The 27,456-nt window shown below is 37.6% G+C and overlaps 1 protein-coding gene across 1 annotated transcript in view; it reads left to right on the top strand.

Moving 5' to 3' along the window:
• The window catches only part of PTPRN2 (protein tyrosine phosphatase receptor type N2), a 691,758-nt gene that overhangs the window by 294,591 nt on the left and 369,711 nt on the right, over positions 1-27,456 (top strand). The window contains exons 11-12 of the mRNA XM_075704660.1: positions 8,952-9,038; positions 26,212-26,291. Of these exons, the coding sequence (XP_075560775.1) occupies positions 8,952-9,038; positions 26,212-26,291 (167 nt within the window). The remainder of the gene's footprint in view (positions 1-8,951; positions 9,039-26,211; positions 26,292-27,456) is intronic.

The raw sequence follows: 27,456 nt of genomic DNA, 5'->3' as shown, positions 1-27,456 counted from the left end.
CGCACTAGGTCTTCTGGTAGATTATTTTTGTTAACATGTGAATCTGTGGTGTAAAGACCCAACAGAGTAAGAATTTTACAGGTTTAACCCAACACTTTCACCTGCAGGGCTTAATCTGCATGTACCTCTCATTGTCTAATAAAAGTTGATTACTGAAATTAAATTCTTCAAGAGATTTAGTCCATTTAGCTTCTGTTTTCAAGAGTGTTGGGTATCTGTCTTCTTATTCATGTGGTAAATACCTTTTCCCTTTAAGGCATATTTCTAGGTTTAAAGCTGAAATGCGGTTATTTCAGAATTTGGGGTAAAAGCCAGACTGCCTCATTTAGGTGCCAAACTTAGAGCTGCTGGATGCTGAACATCTTCCCTAAGGATGGGGAGCTCCCCGAGAGACAAGTGAAGACATACCCACACAGGGAGGTTAGGCACCTCTTTTCCTCTACTGATTAGAAGGGACTTTTGGAGACTCCAGAAGACAGCCCAGACTGCAAGGTATCTCCCTGTTTCACTGAGATGTGCCAAACAAGTAGGATATTCTAGAATCCAGTGTGTCTAGTGCTCCTCTGCTGAAAAGCACCATGTAGAGTATCTTCTGCCTGTCTTCTGCTTATTACTGCAGGGGTTAGAAAGTGAAGCATGAGATGGAAGAGATCTTACTGAAGTTAGACTGAGCAGTTTTCACTCCCGCATCCTAGGAGAGTGCTCTATGTACCAGCCCTGAGCAATAGCACTGTCAATCATCCTCTTGATGGCCCAGTGGTTCATCTTCAGGCATAAAAGCAACAGAAGAAGACAGACAACATGCAAGAGCAAGCATGACTCTTAATTGCAGCACTCAGGAAGAAGGATGGCTGCTGGTCCAAATTTAGTTTTTGAGCATGTGTGCATTTTACAGTAGTAAATATTGAAAGAGTATTTAAAGGAAACATTAGTCTAAATGAAAAATGTCTCCTCCCCAAAAGTCCTAGGTGCTGGGTTCTACCTTCCTCTGGCCGAGATGTGGATTCAATACTATTCAAGCTGAACACATGTGTAGCTTTTGAGCCTTCTCCAGGGGAAGTAGGTGGAGCGGAGATGCCACTGTGTTTGAGTTTGGATAGTGAAAGAGAGGCTGGGTGTAAGTGGCATTTACCTCCCCAGAAAATGCATTTTCTGATACTGCTGGGAGGACTGTGGTTAAGCACTCAGATGACTATCAGGCTGTAGAGAAATGCCTTGCAATTTTCGTGCAGTGCTCAGCACTCTTAAAAATGGGCAAACCAGCCTTCATTGCCTGTGTCCGGATTTATGCAAATTTTAGGTGGATTGAACCCTGCCTTACTTAAGATTTTACTGGGGATTAGACTGACATTTAGGTTTAAGGAGTGCAATTCCCAATGTCAGGCCTATTTCTGTATTGTAGATTATTCTTCATTTTTGCAGAAAATGATTCAATTGAACTAATCTGACAGGGCTGACTGGATGTCCATTATAGTGCTGCATTACAATTGCTAAACAGAGTATTGGAAGGGCACTAGGTACAGTCTGGAAAAGACAATACATAATTTGAATGATGGCACTAAGGCAGCATTTCAGAGTTCAGTAAGTGGGTTTCCAAAGACACTTGGCAACTGGGAGGAGGAAAAGCAAATGAGAGCAACTGCTTGTGAGACTAACATAACCTCAGTGTAACATTGAGCTACATGTTGCTCTCCTTGGGCTGAGAGCAGGCTTGGCAAACACTAGCAGTCAAGCCATCTGTATAACTGGACCAGATTTTTCGCTACCAAAATGGATCAATTTATGGGATTGTTTTGACAGGCATGTTGGGAAATACAGAACATATAGTTTTCATCATTGTTTACTTCTGGTTTTCCTCTTGTTCCCTTTGACATTGCCCACTGGCTTTCATTAGAGTTTCAACTCCATTTAGCTCAGCATGCAGAGCTGACCATACTGCCAGTGTCACTCCTCACAGAACTCCTCCTGTTCCTTCATTTACATGTTTCCTTCTTGTTCTTTAATGAGAAGAGGAAGCTTTGAGCCTTGAATGAATAAATCATTAGGTCCAGGTCAAAAATAGACAGTCCATCGTTCAAAGTGGTTGTTCTCACTCATCAGATTTGTAGTTTATCTTGGGAATTTCTTGGAAATGTGGCAAACATTTGTAGCATTATTCAGATAATTGCAGCATGAAGCTGAACTGGTCTTGAGATCAGTATTCAATATTCAGCACTACTCTTTTGTTGGAGTGGTCTAATTGGCCATTCATGAGGCACATCTGGTCCATAAAACTCTTGCCTCCTACTCCATTTGCCCACAGCAGGCATTTAGCAAGGCTACTAAGTTATCTTCACCTGGATCCAGGTGCTCTAAATATGCTCTAAAATCAGCCAGATATGCTCTGTCAGATCCCCTGTGTTGAAAAAATTTGGAACAAAATTTTTGGTAGGGGAATGAGGGAAGTTTTTAATATAACTAAAAGTTATTTTTCGGGTTATGTGGTATTTGCTACTACAACATCATCTCTGTATTTGGTAGGGAGAAATATATACAGCCTTTAGGGACAGCCAGTCGTGCTGCTCTTTCTATTCTTAGATCCAGAAGGGATGCAAGTCAAATAATAACAGTCTTTTATGTAACAATACTAGGCATCTAGACAAAGAAAGTTGGTATCATTGCCTTCATTTTTGCAGATAGTGAAATTGAGGGTCAGGAAGATGTCTTGACCAGGGCAACTTGATAGGCCTTTTCCAGATGAAGACATATTCTGTTCCTCATTCATAATTTGTTCAGGAACAGATATTCTCTCACTTATGTATAAAGCCATTGAAGACAGTGGGATTGTATAGACAGATTTCAAAAAATGGCTAGCAAATTCTACACATTTTGTAGCAGTGACTGAGAAGAAAATCACTTAATGGGATTGTTCTAAGTTGTGCCACCTTTCTGGGACCATTTACCTGGACTTTAGTAAAGCTTTTGACACAGTCTCCCATAACATTCTGCTTGGGAAGCTGGCAGCTCATGGCTTGGATGGGCGTAGTCTTCGCTGGGTAAAAAACTGGCTGGGTGGCCAAGCCCAGAGAGTAGTGGTGAATGGAGTTAAGTCCAGTTGGCAGCCGGTCACGAGTGGTGTTCCCCAGGCTCTGTTTTGGGGCCAGCCTTGTTTAATATCTTTATCAATGATCTGGATGAGGGGATTGAGTGCACCCTCAGTAAGTTTGCAGATGACACCAGACTGGGTGGGAGTGTCGATCTGCTTGAGGGTAGGATGGCCCTGCAGAGGGACCTGGACAGGCTGGACCGATGGGCTGAGGCCAACTGTATGAGGCTTAACAAGGCCAAGTGCCGGGTCCTGCACTTCGGGCACAACAACCCCATGCAGCGCTACAGGCTTGGGGAAGAGTGGCTGGAAAGCTGCCTGGCTGAAAAGGACCTGGGGGTGTTAGTAGACAGCCAGCTGAACATGAGCCAGCAGTGTGCCCAGGTGGCCAAGAAGGCCAACAGCATCCTGACTTGTATCAGGAATAGTGTGGCCAGCAGGAGCAGGGAGGTGATTGTTCCCCTGTACTCGGTGCTGGTGAGGCCGCCCCTGGAATACTGTGTCCACTTTTGGGCCCCTCAGTACAAGAAAGACATTGAGGTGCTGGAGCGTGTCCAGAGAAGGGCAAGTAAGCTGGTGAAGGGTCTGGAGCACAGGCCTTATGAGGAGCGGCTGAGGGAACTGGGGTTGTTTAGCCTGGAGAAGAGGAGGCTGAGGGGAGACCTTATCGCTCTCTACAACTACCTGAAAGGAGGTTGTAGTGAGGTGGGTGTTGGTCTCTTCTCCCATGTAGTTAGTGATAGGACAAGAGGAAATGGGCTCAAGCTTCACCACAGGAGGTTTAGATTGCATATTAGGAAAAATTTCTTCACGGAAAGGGTAGTCAAGCATTGGAACACACTGCCCAGAGAGGTGGTGGAGTCACCATCCCTGGAAGTGTTCAAAAAACGGGTAGATGTGGCACTTTGGGACATGGTTTAGACTAGTCTACCATTGATTGGTTTAGTGTGGACTTGGTAGTGTAGGTTAATGGTTGGACTGGATGATCTTAAAGGTCTTTTCCAACCTAAACGATTCTATGATTCTATGACCAGATTTTAGAGATGAATCCTTATCATTGTATTTTTCTTGTAAATTGAGCAAATGAAAAGTGAAATCTTTGATAGACAATAGCAGAGGAAGATTATAATCCAATGTTCTATTATTTAAATTACCTCTGTAACGGATTGTTCCTTAAAATATTTTTGTTTTCAGCTCCCTCACTGGGAGGGATTTAGATATTGGAAAATATAGAATATTATTTTCACCAGGCAATCTAATTTTCCTGTATTCAATGTCTAGTACACTTTGTGGAAACGTTTTAACAAACAATTACATAAAGTTGGGTTCCCAAATCCAATCCTGAGCATTTAAATGGATTACACTAATTTTCAGAAGTGCTCAGCAGCTTGCATTAAAGTTAGGAGATATTTATTCCTGTGCTTACATTTCAGATTTGTCCTTAAATAAAATAGCTTTGTAGCCTAGATCTGCTTTGTTTTTTTTTTTTTTTTGATAGACAAAACTCTTGATGAAGTTGTAGGGAGCTGATTGGCTCATGATTATTTTAGCTCAGACAAGTAGGTATGGATTGGATTATTTATTTTTCACATGATTAAAATGGATAGAGAAGTTTTCACGGTTGTGTCATGATGTTAAATCATGACATCAGAGTCTTGCACTGAACTGGGGAATCATTTCATCTGAAGGGATAATATGTAGTACTACTATACAACATTGGCTATTTTTAGCAGAGATATAAGCCATATGCTCCAGCAGGTATAACTAATTTAGTGCAAGAGCTGTGCCCTGAAAAGTGAGATTAAACAAAAGCAGCAGTGAAATATTTTGCAGATGACACACTGCCAGACTTTAAAACTATATATATCTATATAAATGCCAAAGGAAATATTTATATTTCATTCCTCATTTATTTCTTCATTGTCATTAACCTGTCAAACAAAGTATCTTCTACAAATAATGTGAGATAGAGGTTGGCATCTGAGTGGGACAGAGTTCTGCTACTGATTCAGTAGGGTCTGAATCTGTCAACTGAAAAATAATATTTAGGCTAGCACTCACAGATAGAAATGGCATTAGAAGATAAAGCAATGGAAGTTAGTTAGTTATACATGAATTTTCTATACTTTCTGACTCTGTTTCATCTTCCAAGCTCTATAGAACTGGAGATGGGAACCTAAGAAGGACCTCAAAAGAATTATTTTAAACTGTGAGATGTATCACATTTTGTTTTAGCTGCTATTATTATATGTTATTATCATATCAAGTTAACTTGAAAGAAGACACAAAAGAGAAATCTACAGCAAGTGAGATGAGAGCAAAGGTAGGAAACCCAAAGTAACCATTATCTCAAGAGCTCAGCTGGCAACAGCTGTGTCATCTACAAAAAGTTCTATGCCATCCAACAGTTTATTCTTCCTAAGGCCAAAATCTAGATCAAAGGTGATCAGAAATCTTCAAGGCAATCAAAAAAAAGTAGTGGTAAAATCAAGAAGGACTGTTAAAGACACTGAAGAGCCATTAATTTTCTTTGACGTAGAAAGGGTTAGCCAGCCTCAAGAGAACTTGAAAGCATAAATAGCATCCATGGGTAGGCCTTTTGCTGCTTTGTATCTCTGAGGCCTATGTAAATTGTGATTTCTCTTTTAAGGGTTCACCATTACTGGTGTACTGAAATGTGTTATCATGGGCTCCCAAAAGAAAATGTACATGAGCTGGACCTGTGTTGTAGCATGTCTGGAAACTGAGGGGCACAGACTCACTCTGTGCTGTGCTGCTCCGAGTGTCAGCAAGGCCCATCACCAAAAAGACATTTCCCTCTCTCATCCCCCACTATAGGGAACTGAAAGGACCATCCTGACAGTTCAGACAAAGTAGTGTGAACCCTACCCCACCCTTAGCTATCCTTCAAGTCTTTGGCCTTGATAAAATAGTTTCATCATCAGGGTTGTTTAAAGAGTCTTCCTTCTACAATTGCAATTTCTGTCTGGAATATCTCACTCTTTGTTTCTTATCTGAACAACTATTTTTTGTCTTTCTTTCTTGGTTTATGTAACAATTTCCTTCGAATGAATTCCATCGTTGTAGAACCCTCACAATCAATAGATGAATCATATTCATAAGAAAAACCCCACTCCACAATACAGAAACTTCTTCCCATGTAGCACTGAATCAAGCAAGCTGAAAACCAAGCATAGTATGTGAAAGATCACAAATAGTGGCTGTTCCATGAGTACTGTGTGCTTGCACTGGGGGTGTGCGGGAGGACCACGGGCAGGAGGATAGGTGATGTTTGCAAGTTGTCTTCTGGTAACAGTCCTTGTATAAACCTGAAATCAGATGGGTGATGTCGGTGTACAGTGCTGTTGCAATGCAGGCTAGATTGCTTAACACTGTGCTGGTGGGAATGGTGTATTTTCTCCGTGTAAACAAAGCTAAAGGCAGTCACTGTACAAACCGCGCAACACTGAGCAAAATGCAACACTAGACAAAAGAAAGCAGAAATAGAGTGTGGAGAATGATGTTCTGTCATTTTGAGAGAAAGGTTTTGAATATTCAACTCTTCTACAATACAACTCTCACAGAACTGTAATAAACAGTACTAGTATGTGTCAATGTTAAGAAGTTGGAAAAATTGCATTAGGAAATATGATATAAATTAATCATTCTTAATGTGAATCTTCAAATGTGGTAGTGTGATCAATAATAGCACTGGTACCAGAGAGTACTGGTTCTGCAGCTTTCTTATGCCATTATGAATGACAATTTCTTCGCCTAACAAACCACATGTGAGTTTGTGAACCTATGTGTTTTAGTTTGATGTTAGATGAGAGTTACTAAGACTAGTCCTGGATTCTCAGGCTTGCAAAAGAATGGCCTTCCAGTACCATTTTCTCATCAGCATTCTTTCTGGGTTGTAGCATTCAAATGTTCTGATTACGTCCCCCATTACTGTTGCTACATTGGCTTGTAGCAGCATACCTTGTTTTTGAAGCTGGGGAATGCTTTTTCAGGGGAGGAAGGGTAAGCAGGGAGTAGGAGGTTGAGCTTTTACAAATGAGACTCCCTTGGTTAAAAAAGGGACGACACTGCACTGCTGTGTAGACTTGCTATTACAGTAAAAGCCCACTTGCTGACACCAATCGTTTCCATAAAATTTAAGCCAACATCTTTGGGAGAAAAGATTTAATTAACACATAAGCCCCTGATTCACTATGACAATCTGCTTTCATCGTGATTGGAATAATCACATTTCTACCCACTGTCAGTCCTTGAAATATAGGGGTTTTATGAATAATCTATAGTACATTTTTTTCCTTACAGAAACAATCAGATTCTTTTGTTACTTTCACACAAGAACATTTCTGTCTCAGACATCTAGAAAAACTCTAAATTTATCTGGTGCCTTGAGGGGCTACCTCTGCTTGTGTGACAGGAGGTCTCTTGAGCATTTTGGGTTAGTAGCATGAAGGGAGGCTGAGCAATTCCATCCTAACCGAGATCCACATGAGACATCCCATTATTTAAATAGAGGTGCCCTTAGGGCAGTGTATGCAGAACCCAGTGCAATAAATAAATAAATAAATAAACAGTGCTCATTGCAGACAATAAATAAAATTGTGGCAATGATTACCACGATATAAAATTAGATTCAAAAACTTTCACTGTGAAGTAGAAATAATAACCTTGGTACAGAGCTCTGAAAAAATCTTTTTTTCCCTTTAGTCCAGTTGAAAAGATCATGTCTAATAGTACATACTTTTTTTTTGACACGTCCTTCTCCTACTTGTTATAAATCCTTGAAGGAAAAAATACAGGACCTTTTTTCCTCTGGGGTAGTCTCATGAAAGTTGTTTTTGATTTACCATGGCATAAGTTAGGTAAGTATCAATCTTGTAAGGTTTAATTTTATGATCTTTGCAGCTTTAACAATGTTGAGAATAATTCTATAATCGCAATTTAGACAGGGAATGTTGTATCTGTTGTTCTCACTGAACATTGTTATACCATTTCCTTATCTTTTTACTTTCTACTTTTGTGTTTGGTTTCACAGTACTGAACAACAACTAAACAAGGTATGATCTGTATATTAGGGACAGACTGTTCTTAATGCATCTTTAGAGTTGTAACAACTCTAATAATCTGATATTTTTGCAAATATAGTTTTTGCATCTAGATAAGTGCTTTTTTAAATGATAGCAGTCCTCTTGTGTTAGGCTTGATTGCAACCTGTTTTCTAAATTAAAAAATGTAAATGTGGTATTGACAAAGGTTAAAAGATTTAAAGCGGGTTCTGTCAGCAGTGCATGCACGCACCAACCTAAATCCTATGTATCTAATCAGTGTCCTCTGGACTGTGTGCCTTACTCCATTGTTTACTTTCGAATCCATAATAATTTTGTATCCTTTCACTGGGTGAAGATTCATCTTAAAAACTAATGAATTTAAAAATATGCTTTTCCCTTGTCCATTTGATACCAAGCCTGCAATTTAACTTTCATTGTTTGTTTCCCTCCTTGTCTTGTCAATCCTTTTCTCTCTTTCTGTCCTTTTACTTTATTACATTTTTTATTGAGGACTGAGATGAACTGGTTGCTGCATCATGGGCCCATTACACTTCCTAACAATTCCATTTACACCTTATTGTTTGTCTTATTGCTGGAAAATTCAGGTGATTCATCATGCCTGAAGAAGCACCTGATCCCAATTCCCTTGATATCACGATCACTATGTGACAGGAATACAGTTAGTGGTGGCTTTCAGACTCTAAGAGGCCAAGGTGATAACTCTTTTGGGACTTTTAGCCTCTCAAGTATTGATGAGTTCCATTTTCGTAATGCTCTGTTTTCTTGCTCACTTTCAACAGCCCCCTGAGTGTGGAAAAGGGCTTGGAGTTAATAAAGGAAATGGCAGATCTCCTGAAGCTGCAGATGAGTGTCTTCGATGATGTCAAGTACGTACATGGAATTTGCCCCTTTTTATTTTATTGGATTTCTCATTATTTTTGAATAGTTTATCTTACAAGGAAATATCTACTCTTTAATGCCAAAATTAATGAGACCGTGTGAGAGACAAAAAAGAATATCATGATGATCTTTATAACGTCACCTACACACAGGAACAAATTATTTAAAAAAAAAAATTATAAAGACTGAAATTTTCCTATGCTTCTGTAGGGAAAAATAGCCTGTTCAAAGTGCTGTAAAAATATTACCAACCTTATTTAACAGTTTCTAGGTAAGGAAGGTCTTGGGGAGGGTCATTATACAAAGCGTTGCTGAGGGGGAAAATGTCATCAGAGATGGATGAGACCTTGGGTCCCTGGCTTTGAGTCTGGCATGTGGCACACTAGGTTGTGCCGCTTGGTCAGCTCCTCATTTAAGAAGTCACAGGGAGTTCAGCTATGTTGAGCTACTGTTTTTCTTCATATGATTCACACTGATGGATGCTCTGCTTGTTAATCTCCTGAACTAGGAGGTTATGATTTGCCACGTCCAGTAAAAATTTTCAGATTGGGGATTTTCTGAAATCATTTTGGTAGGAACATTTACTTCACAAAACTCCATTCTTACTTTCCAAAACAGAAAGTAAAAATAGTTTGATAGAAAAGTAATGGAAAAGAAGGGTCAGCTGTGGGAGGTTTTTGACAGCTTGCTGGAAAGAAGTCGCATCTTGGCGCACAGAAAATAGCTGATGTCTGGGTAGCATCCAGTTCCTGCCTATGTTTCAGAGGGTTTGGGGCTGCTTGTTTTGGCCCATGAGTCAGGCTGCTGAAGTGCAGCATCTTTCTGAGCCTTACTTGTGCTGCCATCAGCTTTTGTTTAACCTTCAGTTCCAGTGAATGTAATTCATTGTTTAATACTGTGTTTTAAGCCATAGTCTGAAGATGTTTCATCTTTAATGAAAGTGTTTATTATTATTTGAAAAAAAAAAATCTACCTCTTCTCTTATTGTATACATAGGGAGAAATAGACTACTGGTGAGAAAATCTTTTTCTATTTCTGACAAATACCAGGCATATTGGCTTTAGTTGTTTAAAAGGAAAATATTCCCATATTTTGTTTGCTAGAACAATTCTTTCTATTGCTGAAAGTCTTTTTGCTTGTATTTTATGAAATGTATTTTTTATGAGAACTGAGTTTTGAAATTACAAAAAATGACAATATTATATAGTCTTCCTTGTAAACAGGATTTGCAACCTTGACTTTGAATACTAGCAGATAAAGTCTGCTGCACATTTAAAGTGGTAATCCCATGGAACAATTTCTCTGCTGGAATCAATGGGTTCTGCTTCATTAACTTCATTCATTTACAGTACAAGAGCACTTTCACCTACCTTTCTAATTGTTAGCATAAAGAATTTTGGTTATTTTTTATGATTTGGTAAATCACAACAACATTGCAATTGGCAGGCTGTAGATTCATTCTCTAATGAAAAATATCCCTCCAGTGATATAGCTAGCTATGAGCAATATTTTCTTTTTTTTTAATATGTGACATTAGGGAAGCTGGTTATTTTGTGTCCATTAATATGCAGTCATATGACTGTACTGAAAGTATGTGTATTGTGTGGTCAGTATTTTAAAAGTGTGTTTTGAATGACAGGAACTCCAAACAGGACCAAGTATTCTGTCAACACAAACACAGTCTTTGCTTTATTAAAAGATCTATAAATCTGTGAAAGTTTATCCCAAATCTCAAGTTAGTGAAGAATCCATCCATAATAAATTTTCTTTACTTGAGAAAGTGAGATGGTTTGACTCAGGTTAAATCCATGAAATGCTAAAGAAATGTGGAGCTGGACAGTAGATGTAGCCATAGTAGAAGCTTTAGAAAAAGGTGTCACCAAGCAAAGAATTAACACTTTTTAGATTTGTTCTTTGTCATCACTACACAGCCTCATTGGAAAATGGGATGAATTTGAAGGCTGTGGTTCGCTTCCGAGTGGCATCATGGAGAGGGGTTTCAGGAAAGACTTGATGTCACGGTTATTCCTAATCTACCTTTGACACATCAAAGTGCAAGAATGAGGCCTCTCAGGAAATATGCTTTTTACTTGGCCTAAGGCATCAAGGGCAATTTAAATTATTTTATTTTACAGGCACCTAAAAGTACTCTTTTTCTTAGGGATTCAGTTTTTTAAAAAGTCTACTTTGAACTCTGACCTGCGTATTAGCTTGGTGTAAAATTCGCAGTTCTCTCTTTTCCCTCCAAGAATTCTGAATGGTAAGAAAGTAACAATGTAGGCCTGAATTTTTTAGACTGTTGCAAAGATTTCAGAGTAAAGACATGTTCATGAGAACCACAGGGTTAATTTGAGAGTATAGACAAAGCCATAGCTTTCAATAGGAATAGTGTAAGAAGAACTGAGGAGACAGGCTGAGTGGTGAGTTCTAAAATTCTTTTAATTCTCAATTAAGAGTTTCTTGTCCTTTTTTCTGAAAAAAATAATTTTAAAGAGACTGCTTCACACATACATTACTACCTTTAGTTAGTTTTGTCTGCAAATATCTTTCATGCTTCCCTATATTTTTATTTTTTTCCTGTGCTTTAGAGTTTGGTAAGTGAACAATTGCTTTTGCCATGGATTCCTACCGATTCCCAGTTCCTGTGTTGGTTCTTGATTAGTTGATGCATGGTAGTAATCAGCTTATCTTATCTTCTCTTGTTCACAATCCTGCCAACTTTAACCGATGGCCTGCAATTCACAGTATAGCCTCAGGCTTGGCTCCCAGAGCGTTCAGTCCACTTCTACAGTTGGTTTGTTGTCAAGTTTGCATTGGCATAAACTTTGCTCACCCTGTGAAGAAGATGAGTGGGAATAGATTTGGGGAATTCATAATTAGAAATATTTCAACATTGAAGAAAAGATCCAACATGTTAGCTGTCACTTTTGGATACAGCCTGAATCTTTATGGAAGTAATAGTTATGCTTAATATGGTTTGTTAATGGTTATGTAGCTGTCAAATAAATTCCATTATTTCTTATTACATCATTAGAGACCATTAAAAGGATATTAGCATGCTGATGTAATTATGCAAGCAGACGTAAAATGACTATAGTTATGATTTTATAATCTAATTATGGGTGTCCAATGCCCCTGGTGATTGATTGTTGGACTGGTATCATGGATTGAAGTCAGATGAGTAGTAGTGTTAGGAGGGTTTGTATTTCTTTGGAAAAAAAAAAAAATTGCAATACTACAATCTGCAACATTCACCTTCTTCATGTAATTATAGTTCTTCACACATTGTAGAATAAACTTACAAACACAAGAGATTATCAAGAAACATCCAAATATAATAAAAATACCAAAATCTGTAAGCTAAACTGTGAGGGTAGTGGAAAGGACACTCAGAATCTATAGTCAAAGCCACTGAATTGGAACATATATTACTTATTTGGTTTCTGATGAGAATATGAATTATTTCTGAACTTTTATTTAATGTTCTCATACTTGGGGTGTTTACTGAGAACATTTCTAAGGGCGCAGGGGGATTCAGATCTAAGCTCAGCTGAATACCTTTGTATTGAAAGAAAACAGATTATTCTGATTTTGTAGTATTTCAGAGTGCATATCCTACCATTCTCAGCCTCCAGTTAAGAGTGAGATTTTCAGCTGAATATTACATTCTCTGATGGATGCTGCAGTAGTTTTTTTTCCCCTTTTGTTTCTTATTTCTCTCTTTAGCCTTAAATGATTTTCCCTATTGCTGTTGAAGATCTCATGCTCTAGGTGTCTCTTTTTTCCCATTTTTTTCTACTGCTTTGGCTTCCTCCACCCATTCATGTTATTCATGCCATTTTTGCCTTCTGACACACCTAAACCCAGCACTCAAAGAATGGTCCTTTCAGGAGACATGGTAACTTGACCAACAAACATGCCCATTTCCATATCTAATATTTCAGTGGAAAACCTGTAGCAGAGCACTCTATATTCATTCCATAAAATGACATTAATCTCTATCTGCTGCTGTTGTTTTGAACTGTAACAATAATTGCCTATATAAGTATAAAATCTCTATATATATAATGTTGGGGATGAACAGGATACTCATGCTAAACTTCAAATGCTAATATAAATAGATTTTGCAAGTTGAAAAAGCTGATTCTGGTTATCTAATATAATGTCCTGGATTGCAAAGCCATAAAACTTAACAAATATTCCTGTATCACGTACGGTTGGTTGCATCTATAGTGTACATCCAAAGCTAAGTTAAAAGACCAAATCACTGATCCGACAGCGTCTGAAGCTCAAACTCCCAGGCCTTGTGTTGGTTGTTCAACTTTCAGCTGACTGCTCTCCCTACCCACACAGAGAATAGAGGTGAATTCAGTGTTTTATTTGAATAGTTTATTGTATGAAAAATGAAAATTCAGGTTAACTGAAAGTGTATATGGAAACTGTATGGAGGCTTCAGCTGAAAAATACCTTTCAAAATTTGTAGCAGCCACAGCAGTGTGGCTTGACATTTTGAAAATAAAATACTAACATTTTTAAATTCAAAATAATGACTAGTTTCAAAATTTAACTAAGTTTGGCTTATAAGGTAAATGCTTTTATTTGGGTGATAAGAATAAACAAAAACTGTATTTTGGACTGAACTCAAGCCATTATTTTCATACTTTTTTTTTTGTTCAGTTGACAAAAAATAGAATCATAGAATCGTTTAGGTTGGAAAAGACCTTTAAGATCTTCAAGTCCAACCATTAACCTAGCACTGCCAAGTCCACCACTAAACCAGTTAAGGGTAGTAATAATTAATTTCATGTCTCCTGGCTTGGTGGCTGGATTATTTTTTAATGACAGTAAAACTAGGAATCACTAAGGTTGGAAAGGACCTCTAAGATCATCAGTCCAACCGTTAACCTAAAAAATCAATCTTTTGATAAAAATTAATTATGTTATAGTCTTGAAATATATGATCATACCTATATATTTTTCTACAGTCCTCTGTCTTATTCCATACACAGGAAATAAAATGCTCGGTTAATGAGCAGGTCTTCAATGTTGCATTTTATTCTCATTGTTCAATGCGTGGCTTCAGGATTTATTTATTGCACATTATTCAAATCCTGCTTTGATGTCAGAAAACCCTTTTTTTCTTGACTTGTTTTGTTTTGTTTTGGGTTTTTCTATGGTGCTCTTCACTACACTATCAAAAGGCTTGACAAACATGAATTGATATACTTAACTCACATGAGATATGAGGTATTATTAAGACCATAAAGAGCTGAAGTTATGCATGAAGATATTAACATCCAAGCCCTTGCTAATAAGGGGTGTCCATTCTGATGTCTCAGAGTACAGCTTATTCAGCCTCTTCTCTAAAGAACTTCACTTACTGAGACAGAGATCCCGTTAGCTTCAATTACCATTCTGAGTGTTCAGCAGTCCCAGAAGTCAGCTCTCAGTTTAGACAGTGCTACTTGGTCTGTAAAAAAAATTGCCTGAAATGACTTGGCTTCAAATGAACTGAGTCTGAATCTGAGGCAGAACTGGATGGTAACAGCAGAATTCAAAGTAATGGTAGGACCTTTACACCTTTATAGTTCCATACCTTATTTGCAACATACTTCCTGAAGTCTGATAAAAATGAAGTTGAGGTCCCTGAAAATATTGGTCTTCTCTACTACTTGACCACCATTCATCCTTGGGAGCAAGGGATCTTATTGAAAACAACACTTTGAAAAGAAACACTGTGTATCTAGATACGAAATAAGTCAAGACTGATTTTTCATATTATACTGTAGTATATCCTTAGTGTCAGCTATGGTTTTTACATATTTTTATGTAAACAGTGATCTAACAAAAGCTTGAATTTGGAAGGCTTATCATGAGGACAGCTACAAGCACATTCTTGCTATACTTCAAATCTCTGGTTTCAAGTAATGGGGTTAGAGACGCTTTCCACTTCCTTTTCAAAGAAAAACCCCTACACGACCAAAAAATACTTATCATTATCCTTGTTCTTAGGAAGGGCTGAAACGGTTGGGCTGGAATAAATACAATTTGAAAAGCCAGCCAACCGTCCCAGTGAGAAGAACTTGAACTGAGGAAGATGTCTGAAAATCAAACTAAGTGGTGAAAGTTTGGGGAAGCTTTAAATGTGTTCAAATCGGAAGTGTTGGGCAGACAGACTGAAGATTGGAGCTCCCAGCCTCACCTATTATGAACATGTTCATTGGCTGTAGTGTCCTAATCATGCTGTATAGGTTTTGTTCATTGTTTGTCATGTTATTTTTCTAACACCTGAAAAACTCAATCAGCCAGTTAATCATATTCAGTCATCCAGAACCTAAACAGTGGAACAGTACTTGGTATTTTCACTTCATCATGCTGATGGATTATGACATGTGGTATATGTATGCTCTAAATGTGAACATCTCAGGAAATTATTGGTAGCTTGAGAGGCAGGATAGTGTGAGGGAGGATTACTTAACCACTGAGCAGTAGTGTGACAGGTAGCACAGTGTCTTGTTAGGTTTGTATCTGCAAACTTCCCTGTACTGTACAGATTCTTCATGATTCCTTTCTTCTTGATTTGGTGTGATTAATCTTTTCTTGTGTTGTATGTTGAACACCTGTGGATTAATACTCTTGCAAAGTTTTTTCTAGATTGACAGATTCTGGATTCTGCCATGTATGCCATCTAGATTTACTGAGAGGAATGTTCTAATATTGCACTTATGAAACAACGTATAGTCCCTCCTGCTCTCCTTAAGGAGCTGTAGTATAAACTAGTAATAGCTTGATTTTTAATTTCCATTCCATTTATTGTCCAGAAATTAAGCAACATTTTTGTTTTAATTTGAACTGTGCTATGCTCGGTCTCAATAAAAAGATATACCTTTCAGAAAAGTTGAGCAATATTTGTCATCTGTTCTTTGATTTTAAATAGCAAACAAACAGACTAAGGCTATTTGGCATAATCTTTTTTAAAATGTTATAAAAGTGTAATTCAGAAATAATGGAACCACTTTTATCCAAACTTGACTTCTTCCACAGATTTAATGAATCTGGAAAACAAATAGTCTGAAAAATGTACTGCTGTAACTCATTGCATGCAGGCTTCTGTAAGAAATTACATTGTGTTTTCTGGTACAGATTGTCTCATTTGACAACTAATTTATAATATAAAGATACATCAGTTTTAAAAGGAATGAGGATAAGGAAACAAAAATAAGGTGGAAGTTTCAACTATACATTCCTTTACTTACAAATGAGTGATTTCTCATTCTTAGCATTACATTATTCTTGTGGCTTTTTCCCCTGAGGTACGATATATTTTGTGTGCTTTTCTTTAATAAATGTGCATATAACCAAGATAATTTTGCCTTCTCCACTGTAACTTTCCTGCTAAAAAATATAAAAAGACGTGAAAATAACAAGAAGGATTTTGGCCTGCAGCATTTTATGAATTCTAGGTGACAAAACAGAAAGACCATAAAAATCTAGGGAGACTCTTATAAATAAAAATGTCCGAAGTTTGTCTTTCCATTACAACATTTCATCTCATTAAATCAGAGGATTTGCACCTTTTTAATCAAAAGCAGAATAAAATCCAGTGTTATACATTTCCATGTACTCACTGGTCCCTACCCAAGAGAAGGTTTTTACAGATAAGTGAGCTTCTGAAGTTTATCTATCTATTTTTAACTTCATATTTCTCTACCACTCATCCCTCTGTGTGACTGAGAACGCCATCATATTCCTTTTTTAATAAAATTAAAGTTCATAAACATTATAGGGTAGGCAGGATATACTCCTTTGATTCAAGCAAGTCAACGAATATGTGCTATTACATTTAATTCATATAACATTTCACGTATTATGAACAGGTAATCATTTCCATTCTACAGATGGGTAAATTGAAACTCAAGACAGTTTGCTTGATTTTCCCTAAGATAGTACAGAACTTGGTGACAGATATGAGAATAGAAAACTGTGATTCTCACTCTTGAACTAAATCTTGGTCCACAAATAGAATAACTAATATTAGAAATGAAAAAAGATTATCATGTAGAGATTTGTTTAAGAGAATAGTCCCTTATAAGAATCATACAAAATTAATCTTATGTCTATGTCTTTCCTGATTCTCCTGCCCTTGGCTACCTCATTCTCCTAAGTAGACAAACACACTCTTTTTATTCTCTCTGTCATCTGGATGGATGGATGGATGGATGGATGGATGGATGGATAGATGGATGGATAGATGGATGGATTGCATGAATATTACAGACCTGCTGACCTAGCTGAATAAGATAAATAGTGCACTTTTTTTTTTACATGCTAGCCAGTAAATATTGCATATCCAGGCCTATGAGCTGCACCATGACCTGTCTGTGTAAGGGCTTGCATTCCTTAGGAGCCATAAAGGCAGTCGGAGCAAAAAATACATGTGTAAGTGCAACAAAAAGATCCCAATAAATTCCACTTGCAGTGCCTCCTTTGCAAAGCAAATGTCTCTCCCTCACAGCTGGCAGCAGAAGCTCAAGAACAAATCTTCTAGTTGGTCTCCTCAGAGCTAAAGGAGAAGCCAACAGGTTCTTAAGAGGGCAGGCAGGAGGGCTCTGGTTGTAGCACTCAGGGTTTTGTAGCTTTGTGAATTGATGCTGTAGCAAAGTTTAGTTTTTTTGGTCTTTGGTTGTGCTACCTAATCTTCATCAAAGAAATTTGTGTCCTATATGGGTCTTATCAAAGCTATGAGCATGCAGAACCTTTACCTTTGCAAAAGTCCAAACATGAGTCATGCTCTTCATTAATTATTAAGTCACTTGTGTAAACTGAGCATAAGGTGACTATCATCCCAGTAGACAAATGTTACACTTGATTTCAACAGACTCCATTAACAACACAGGTGTGCAGAGGGTAATCAGACCTGAAGTCAGTAAAAGCATTGAATGATTACTGGCTAAAAATTAAAACTCTCTGCTGTTTGTGTATCAGGCAGACTACTAAAAGGTGTAAAGAAGAAGAATGGAAATATACACAGAATACAATTACCTTTTTTTTTTTCCTAAATGACATAACTTTTTTATCCTTTAGCTTAATCTTTGGGGAGTGAAAGAAAAATCACTGTACATTTAAGCAGCTTTTTAGGACCATTTTCCCACTCTCTCAGGGTCCAAACACTCTTTTGTTGTGAAAAATTATAGCACTTGTATGGTTTGTTCTTTTAAATACTGTAATTAAGAACCTTATTTGCATGGCAGGCAAAGCTGGCAACTTTCATGTACTCAGCGTGGTGAAAATGTCAAGTTTCATGGCTTGTGACAGATTAATAGAAAAATTATTTTAAAACTCTGCAAATTATTCATAGATATTGAGTAATCATCAGAAGTTGCATTTTGTGAAGAATAAAAATAGGACAAACTGAGTATAGCATCAATCGCTAAATTGAGCGTTGTCTGTTTTTTAAATCATTTAAATTGTAGGCTTAGCAAAATAATCTTCACCTGAGATGAAGTGAGTTGTAAAATCTTTACTCTTTCATCATCTTTTGCACTGTAAATTAGTATCAATGTACTTAGTACAATTTTGATGCATATAGATTAAATGATTACTATAAAATTAATAATTAATATAAGATAATTAGAAGTCCATCATTTAGCATTGGTTAGTATCAGAGATAAACTAAACATGGACTGCTGTTGTTGGAAAGCATCCCCTTCTGGACCTGTCATCCCTTTTCTGTAACTTCACTCTTGAAATTATTCTAATGACAGTATTTTGTCAGTCAGAATACATTTCATGATTTGGACACCTTGTAGTCCCCTCTTCTCTCCCCGTGAAATGTTGCTCCATGAAGTCACTCTGCAGCACTGATCATTCTGGGGGGGAGAAGAGGGCAGTACAAGGTGCCAAATCATTACTGATTTACAAAGGCTGTAGATGTAGCTAGCAGAGGTAAGTCCGAGCTGCAACCATCAAATCCAGACCTAAGTTTTGTTTCCATGTAGTTACATTTGAAAGACGTTGATCACTCTGAAACTGTCAAGCTCTCTAATCTTTGTGGTCTCTCTGTTACACCTCACCCAGCTGCATGATGTAAACCACTCTAATGAAATGCGCGTCGTGATAGAAAATCAACCACTAACTGGTGAGAACTGTTATTAATGTCTTTCCCTTAGCAGGGATTTTGCTTTTTCTTTAGTACTTGGTCATTTTCAGACATAAGGTGTGATGTTAGTACAACAGATCTTTAACTTTGTCTCTCCATGCTACCTATATGTTTAGTACATGACCACATTTCTATAGACAATGTTGTAAAAAAACAGTTCATGCTTAGTGTATATAAAGGATATAAATATGAATAGGTAATACATTTTTGGCTGTATTGCAGCATGTTGTGGAACACTGTGTGTTATTCTGCAGTTTAAGGAGCATGTTAAGCGTTTCCAGAGAAGGGCTCAAGAAACTCAATTTGCTAAAACTGAAAAAGATTTTTTAATTGATCACTGGTTGCAAGTACATACATGTCAATAGATATGTGAGAATACATACAGCTGTACATTGACATTTGTCAAGTTCAGGTGCAAAATGAAGCAAATCTTTGAACAGTCAAGATATTAGAGAGTGAAAGATGTGTGCCTTTTCAGTGTTAAGTCTGGGTGATGATCAATATTCTCTACTCAACAGTTCAGGGAATTTATTTTGTAGTTGGTCAGAACAACAGATCCTTCACAGATTTCCTGAATCTTTAAAGTTTACTCAGGTACCTGATTATGTAATATAAATATAGTATGACACAATGCTTCAGAACATCAATTTTGGTCAACATTTTTGGTCAAAAATGCTGCTGAAACCTGAATCAAGTGGTCAACGGATTTACAGCTGGTCTGAGTAACAGAAAGAACAAAATGGCCAGTGTACACTTCTTAATCCATTTAAGTATTATATGACAATGACCACCTACAATTTTCTGCCTCTGCTTTGCTCTGTAAATCATGTCACACAAACATGCTGTACTACAAAAATGCCTCCTCTAATCATGTGCTTTCTCCCATGAATTTGATTTGACATAAGTATGTTTATATACCTATATATATAGATAATATATAACACAATTACAGCAGTATGAGCATTTAAATTTTTCCAAAATTGAGAAGGTGAAAAGGAGGCCTCAGTGCAATACAAACAATGGACTTAAGCTTCAAATTCCTGAACACAGTAAGCGTAGAAATGTGTACACATTGCAAGTCATTAGTTCAAGCCCACCAAACATTTCCTGAGACAATTACCTTCACTGCTATAAAATTTACTTTGTGCAATCCTCTGGAGCATTACTAATTGCTTTTCTTAACCTCCAGAGATTAAAGGATTTTGAAATGAACATATAGACAAGTAGTGACTCTAATTTCAAATCTGAGCTTTATTAAGGCAAGCTCTCTTTTACGAAATAGGGTCATTAAGAGAATGTTTAATGTTGGAAATATCCAATCCTAATCTCCTCATCTTCCTCCAATCTTGAGAAATTGCACTCTGCCTGTATTTTTTAAAAAAATGCGGTACAACCTCAACTCATTTCCATCTGGCATCAGCTCTATGTCTCATCTTCAAGAATACACATAACCATGTTGGCACTTGTTTCTCAAATCCTTTTCCACTAGGGGGTATGATAGACTGTGACTGTATTTCACAGTAAACCTTCTGTATGATATTGTAATACTGAAGTATACACACATGAGGGAGAAGAACAGGCATGCAAAGCTTGGTACATAATTTATGGAGATTTAAATCCTGTCATTCACAAGTATAATTATAACCTACAGCTTGAAAGTGATATGGACCTTGCCATATTGATCATGCTCCAGCTCTGTTTATTCAGATCATTCATTTGTTGACAGGCAAAATATAATAAGAATGTTGTTAGTCAGTAAAACAATTAATGAAAGGAAATACTTCTATTTTACACAAAGAATATTGTTTGTTTCTGTGCATGTTGTGCACCCTCCCACCTTCAGATGGGAAATATAAACCCAAGGGGAGGGGATATTATTAAATCAGCAATCAACCTTCAAGTCATTTTGGTATAAACACTGTAATTATTTCATCTCTAGTAAACAGAATATAAGACAACAGCACATAAGGGTGACAATTTGCAATATGCTTTGAATGTCTTTGTTAAAAAAAAAAAACTATTATGGCTGAAGGCAACATTATTGAAATTAAAAAAAAAGCAGAAGTTGTGACAGCCAACAGAGGGGGTAATTAGTCAGTAAATTTCAAGTAATAAATTTGGCCGGTCATTGCAACAGACATTACAGTTTGCGTGGGGAGAAGTCACTGTTTATTAGCCTTGAAGCCAGACCTGCTTACCTTTATTCAAAAAAAATCATAACAAAGTATTAGAAAAAAAAAAATGATGTGCAATTATAATAGTATATTCCAGATGCCTTCTAAAACTCACAATATTCTCTTATTTAGGTGGGTGTAAGTTCGCTTATGTCAGAAGAGTCAACTACAAATTTTCATAGGTGTAATTGTAGTAGCATACAGCTTGGGGGGGGAAATAAACAAAAAATCTGATGTAAAATATTGTCTTTCTAGATTAAAAGTGCTACTGCCTAACATTTTTAATCTCGGCTGCAGCAGGTGCATGTCTTAGATGTAGGTTACGTTTCAGCCTGGGCATTGTGGTTTGCATTTCTGATTGCTTTCACCTACACAGCTGGCTGAGTGCTGGTGTGATGCAACCTGCCAGCCAGGAGGGACGCCTCTGCTAACCGGCAGCACCCTCCCTGATCTGTGGGAACGGGTTGTTTGCAATTCATCAGGTCATAAACAATCGTGTGCACTTCAGTGAGCCTCCGTATTTAGGGTGATGTAAAGACAATTGCCATTAATATTAGCTAGGCTTCAGAGGGTTTGACAGCCACACGAAAAAGCAGTCTCTTCTATCTAATTTAGAGTTCCTGGTGAGGAAGTATCAGGGGTGCATTTTATACGTCTTAGAACCTTTTCTCAGGCTGGTTGCCCTCCTGTTAAAAACTCTTTTAAAAAATATTTTGCAGTCAAATTACTGGTTTTGTTTAAATGTTCTCATCCAACACATAATGAACAGTGAGGAATTCCCCAAAGGGCATCTATTGTTATTGAAATGTTTATTTATTGAGTGCTTTTGCCAGAAGCCCCCCATGAGAAAAATCTCATTTTATGAGCTCCTGAAGCAGTCAGTTCCCAAAACAGTGAGCAGAAATGCAATTTTGACCAAGTAATCTCAAGGTCTTTTGTTTGATTTTAAATAAACAGCAGAATACCAATGTGCAAGAAGTTGTGACAAGACCTGCTTTATTTTCTGTATTGCGTAAATATTCCTAGCAAAGCTGTGCTTATGTGGTTCTCAGGTGATTCCTTATGTTCAAGCATTCAGTTGCTACAGTCGAGAAAAACAACAGCCCACATAACAATATATGAGTGTGTATTTTTAATTATTCTGAGATTTCTTCGTTCCTGCAAAAGAATGGTGTTAACCCAATATCATCCCACTTGCATAAGGAATTTTTTTCTCCCCCTGTTTTTTCCTCTTTATTTGCCTACATTTTCTCATCAGCGCCAGAGAAATGACAGTGCTTGTGGCAATGCATACATGGCCATGACTGGGATCCTGTTGTGTTCCTGGATTCTCCAGTTGGAGTCACTAGAGAACAGTGCGTTGGTCTCTGCCAGGCTTCACTCTGAAATCCCTGCCTCTCACTGCCTGGGCTGGATCACTAAAATGATCCAGTTTTAATCTATATGATTTTAATGATGCCATGAAGTGCATAGCTGCAGTGAGTGGGGCAGGAGGACAACTGAGGGGGGAGAGAGCTCTGGGCCAGAGACAGAAGCAAAAAAACTCAGGCTGTGGAAGGAGAGGAGAAACTTTTTTATGTCTTTGCCAATAAAGCTGAAGAGTAAATACACTGTGCTTGCAAGTTTGTCTTGGTTCCAGGTTCTTAGCTATAGTGGACTATGCAGTGTAGATTTGGAGGGAATATCTAAAGTTAATTTTTTTTTTTCACCCTATCTTTGTCATGGGACAGCTATATACTGGGTAGGTGCCTGCTTTTATTTAAAGCAGACTGCTAATTACACTGTAAATGTCTGAGCAGCCAGAGGGGAATCATCATTTCTCTTAGGCTGGCAATGCAGAAAGAAGGACAGTGCATGATTAGTTATATTCAGTGTATGGTATCATCAAACTCCCAGGTGCCTTTTACGGTTGATTATCTCAGCATTAGTGACAGAATTGGGGAACGACCTGAATTTTTGTAAAGCAGTTATCTCAAATAAAATATACTTTGCAATTGTTGAGTATTATAACCTAAAATATTATTTAAATGAAGCTGATAAATGCTTTATAATTACCTAACATTATTAAAATACATTTCTTGTACATTAATGACTGGGCATCTGGAGTGTCCTTTAGCAATAAAATCTCTCTGTTTTCTTTTTCTTCCCCCAGCCCCCTGAAGAGTATTTAGAGAAAAATGATTGATTAATGACAGTTTCTATTAACTCCGGCATAAAATGTGCACATTGCATGCTTTGCTAGTAAAAGATTGAAAGGATGCTTCTTAGTCTTATTCTGATTCCCTTTGCGACCTCAACACAGAGTCTTATGGTTAATAATAGTTTTTTTCTTCCTGAAATGGAAGAAGTTTAAAGGTATTTCTGTCTAGCAATAGGACAAGAAGAAATGGGCTCAAGCTGCACCAGGGGAGATTTAGATTGGATATTAGGAAAAATTTCTTCACGGAAAGGGTAGTCAAGCATTGGAACACACTGCCCAGAGAGGTGGTGGAGTCACCATCCCTGGAAGTGTTCAAAAAACAGGTAGACGTGGCACTTTGGGACATGGTTTAGTGGGCATGGTGGTGTTGGGTTGATGATTGGAATGATGGTCTTACAGGTCCTTTCCAATCTTAATGATTCCTAGTTTTTACTTTCATTAAAAATAATCCAGCCACCAAGCCAGGAAACATGAAATTGCTACTCTACCCTTAATTGGTTTAGTGGTGGACATGGTAATGTTAGGTTAATGGTTGGACTGGATGATCTTAAAGGTCTTTTCCAACATAACAATTCTATGATCCTATGTGATACAATTAAACACACTTCATCAAGTGCTCTCTGTTGTATGAATGCAAAATTTTAACATGTTAGTAAAAGAATAATTTAATACTTCATTTCAAGCCCTGCAACAAAAATATTTTTCAAGTTGTTTCTTTTATGCAGCAATTTTTCAGACTTCATTATGTCATAAGCCTCACAGCTATAGGAAGTTAAAGCATGTTACATGTATGGTTCCAGCCAATGTACTTCACCATTTAAGCAGGGTTGTTATTCATACCATAAATGTAATTCTTCTCACTGGTTGTATGAACAATAAAAACTTAGGAACTCACATACTACATAGTATGTAAGTTAACTTTTATAATAGTGCCAGTTTTTGTCTTTGTTGAGCCCTTGTGCTTTCCTCCTCTGTAAATTATTGCATTATAGTTTCAACAGTCTCTTGTTACCTGGAAATTTTCTTCAAAAATTAATTTACTATGTTTGTGTGTGTGTATTTTTCTTATGTTTTTTGTCTATATGTACTTTAGTATGGTTTTAAGGATATCAGAACTAAAATTTCTTTATTTCTTTCATCAGATGTGCATGTAAGTTGGATATTATTGGGATGGGTGGAGAATGGATGCAACATTATATATAGGGATTTATTTTTCTTTAAAAATGCACAATGAAAAATTTCTGTGAAACCCTGAATGCTTTACTCTGCTGTTCTTCATCTGGCTAATCAGTACCTTCCTCTGTAAATGCCTCATAGATTTTAATGCCATAAAGGACCATCAGACTACACCCAAAAAGGTCATAGAATCATAGAATGCTTTGGGTTGGAAGGGACCTTTAGAGATCATGTAGCCCAACCCCCCTGCAGTGAGCAGGGACAGCTTTAACCAGATCAGGGTGCTCAGAGCCCCGTCCAACCTGACCTGGAACGTTTCTAGGGATGGGGCCTCTACCACCTCTCTGGGCAACCTGTTCCATTGCTTCACCACCCTCATTGTAAAATATTTCTTTCTAATGTCTAGTCTAAATCTATTCTTCTTTAGTTTAAATCCATTACTCCTTGTCCTGTCACAACAGGCCTTGCTAAAAAGATTGTCCCCATCCTTCCTATAGGCCCCCTTTAAGTACTGAAAGGCCACAATAAGGTCTCCTCGCAGCCTTCTCTTCTCCAGGCTGAACAACCCCAACTCTCTCAGCCTGGCCCCGTAGGAGAGGTGCCCCAGCCCTTGGATCATTTTGGTGGCCCTCTTCTGGACCCGCTCCAGCAGGTCCATGTCCTTCTTGTGCTGAGGGCCCCAGAGCTGGACGCAGTGCTGCAGGTGAGGTCTCACCAGAGCAGAGCAGAGGGGCAGAATCCCCTCCCTCGACCTGCTGGCCACGCTGCTTTTGATGCAGCCCAGGATATGGTTGGCTTTCTGGGCTGCAAGCGCACGTTGCCGGCTCATGTCCAGCTTTTCATCCAGGTCACCACAGAGTCAATCATTTCCCTTCATAAGTTATTCAAAGAGGTGATTACCTCTGTTGTTAAAAGATAAATAATTTGTGATGTCTTTCTGGTCAAAATCAGCCATTGGATCAGATATGTCCAAAATCTTTTCCCTACACATATTGTTGCAGAATATGATCAAGATAAATATTCTGAGTTTCTTTACTGTCTCTCTGACTTAGAGTTGTGACAACAGGACTAAGCTTGTATTGATGTTAGGCATATAAAATTTGAAACCACATGTAATCTTCTTTGGATGCTGATTTCCAGTGATAGTTTATTCTGTACTTGGAAGAATAGCAGTTTCAGTGCTTCCATCTTGCCATTTTTTTAATGGGAACAGTATTTACAGGAGTGTTCTGAAGTTTAGTTAATGTCATTGAAATTCTTTCAGACAGGCACAAGATACACACAAGAAACCACAAGAGGTATAAAAATGTATGCAAATGTAGCTAATGAAGCAAAAGGAAGAAGGCTAAATGGTGTCTTAATAGTTTCTCCTTAAAAACCTATTTTGATAAGCAATATTATGCCATGTCTCTTGATTATGAATCTTACATTTTTTTAATAATATCTTCCAGCATGCTGGGACCAGCTGTGACCTTCAGAGTACACTCAAACCTCCAAAACATTTCAACTGCAGATATTGCCAAAGCAGCAGGTAAGAGTCCTTGTCCTCCATTCCCAAACTGTGACCTCCCAAGCATCCATTTAGCTGACAGTAGCACTACAAACAACACAGACATGTTCAATTCTCCCAGGAAGACTGACATTTAAAGAGGGAGATGGTCGAGAGGTGAGTGGCATATATGGGAATTATATGCCTCAGACTTCCTTGTTTGTTGAGCAAATGGATTAAATAGAGACTTGTAGTCAAGGCCTAGCATGGTGAAAAACTCTTCAGTGTTCTCACGAACTCATAAAAACAGATTGGTTATTTGCAAATGACGACGTAATACCTTTGCTTTTCCAATACTTTTTTCCAGGGAACAAAACTCATTACATGTTAGTCTTAATTTCTAGATCAAAGGATGGTAGAAATATATCTTTGCTGGTGTACTTTTAGGCAATTTCAATGACAAGTTAATCTTGGGAATAAACTTTGTTTTTCTGGAGCTAAGCTCCAGTAAGTACCACTGTTCCAAGGACTTCTGTTGGCTTCTTGTCAACTTGGATACTAACTGTATGATGGAGTTGTTGACTGCAAGAAATCTTTTATGCATAGTAACTGAATTGGTAACTGATTTGCTTCCAGATTACCCAATTGATAGGTTTTAAAAATTATGAATGAACAAGTTGCAATTTTGCTTGAAAATAGAAACCCAAGTGTTCATTTAGATAAGCACTGGGAGTCCCAGCCTGTCCATTAACTACTTCTTTTGCTTCACCATGGATGAATTTAGCTATAGAAGGAACTAGGGTAGTCCCCATGCCAGAACTTTTATTTGCAGGACCCATTGGAGGATTTATCTCAAAGTGTCTGTCAAAGAGATTATGAAAAACAGTCAAATGAACATTTAGCAGTCACCAACGCCATATTGTATCCATTCTGACTTTTAAGGAGCTTAAGAACAAAAAATGTTAAACACTATCAGTGGTGCAAAACCTTTCACTTTAAGCTTTCTTGTTAAGTGGTGATTAGAGAGTAGCAAATGGGATACCATTTTTCTTAAAAGGGTTTAACATACCAAAAAGCCATAGATGTGTGCCGTCAAAATTAGGAAATTACAATAAAGTAATTATTGAATTATAGGACACTCGAATGTGTATGGTTTACCTTGGAAAAATTAATATGGTTTTATAGCAATGCCCTGCCTCGTAAACCT

This window comes from Pelecanus crispus, chromosome 2 (genome assembly GCF_030463565.1).
Source record: "Pelecanus crispus isolate bPelCri1 chromosome 2, bPelCri1.pri, whole genome shotgun sequence".
Taxonomy (NCBI): Eukaryota; Metazoa; Chordata; class Aves; order Pelecaniformes; family Pelecanidae; genus Pelecanus; species Pelecanus crispus.
This window is presented reverse-complemented; position numbering and strand designations above follow the sequence as displayed.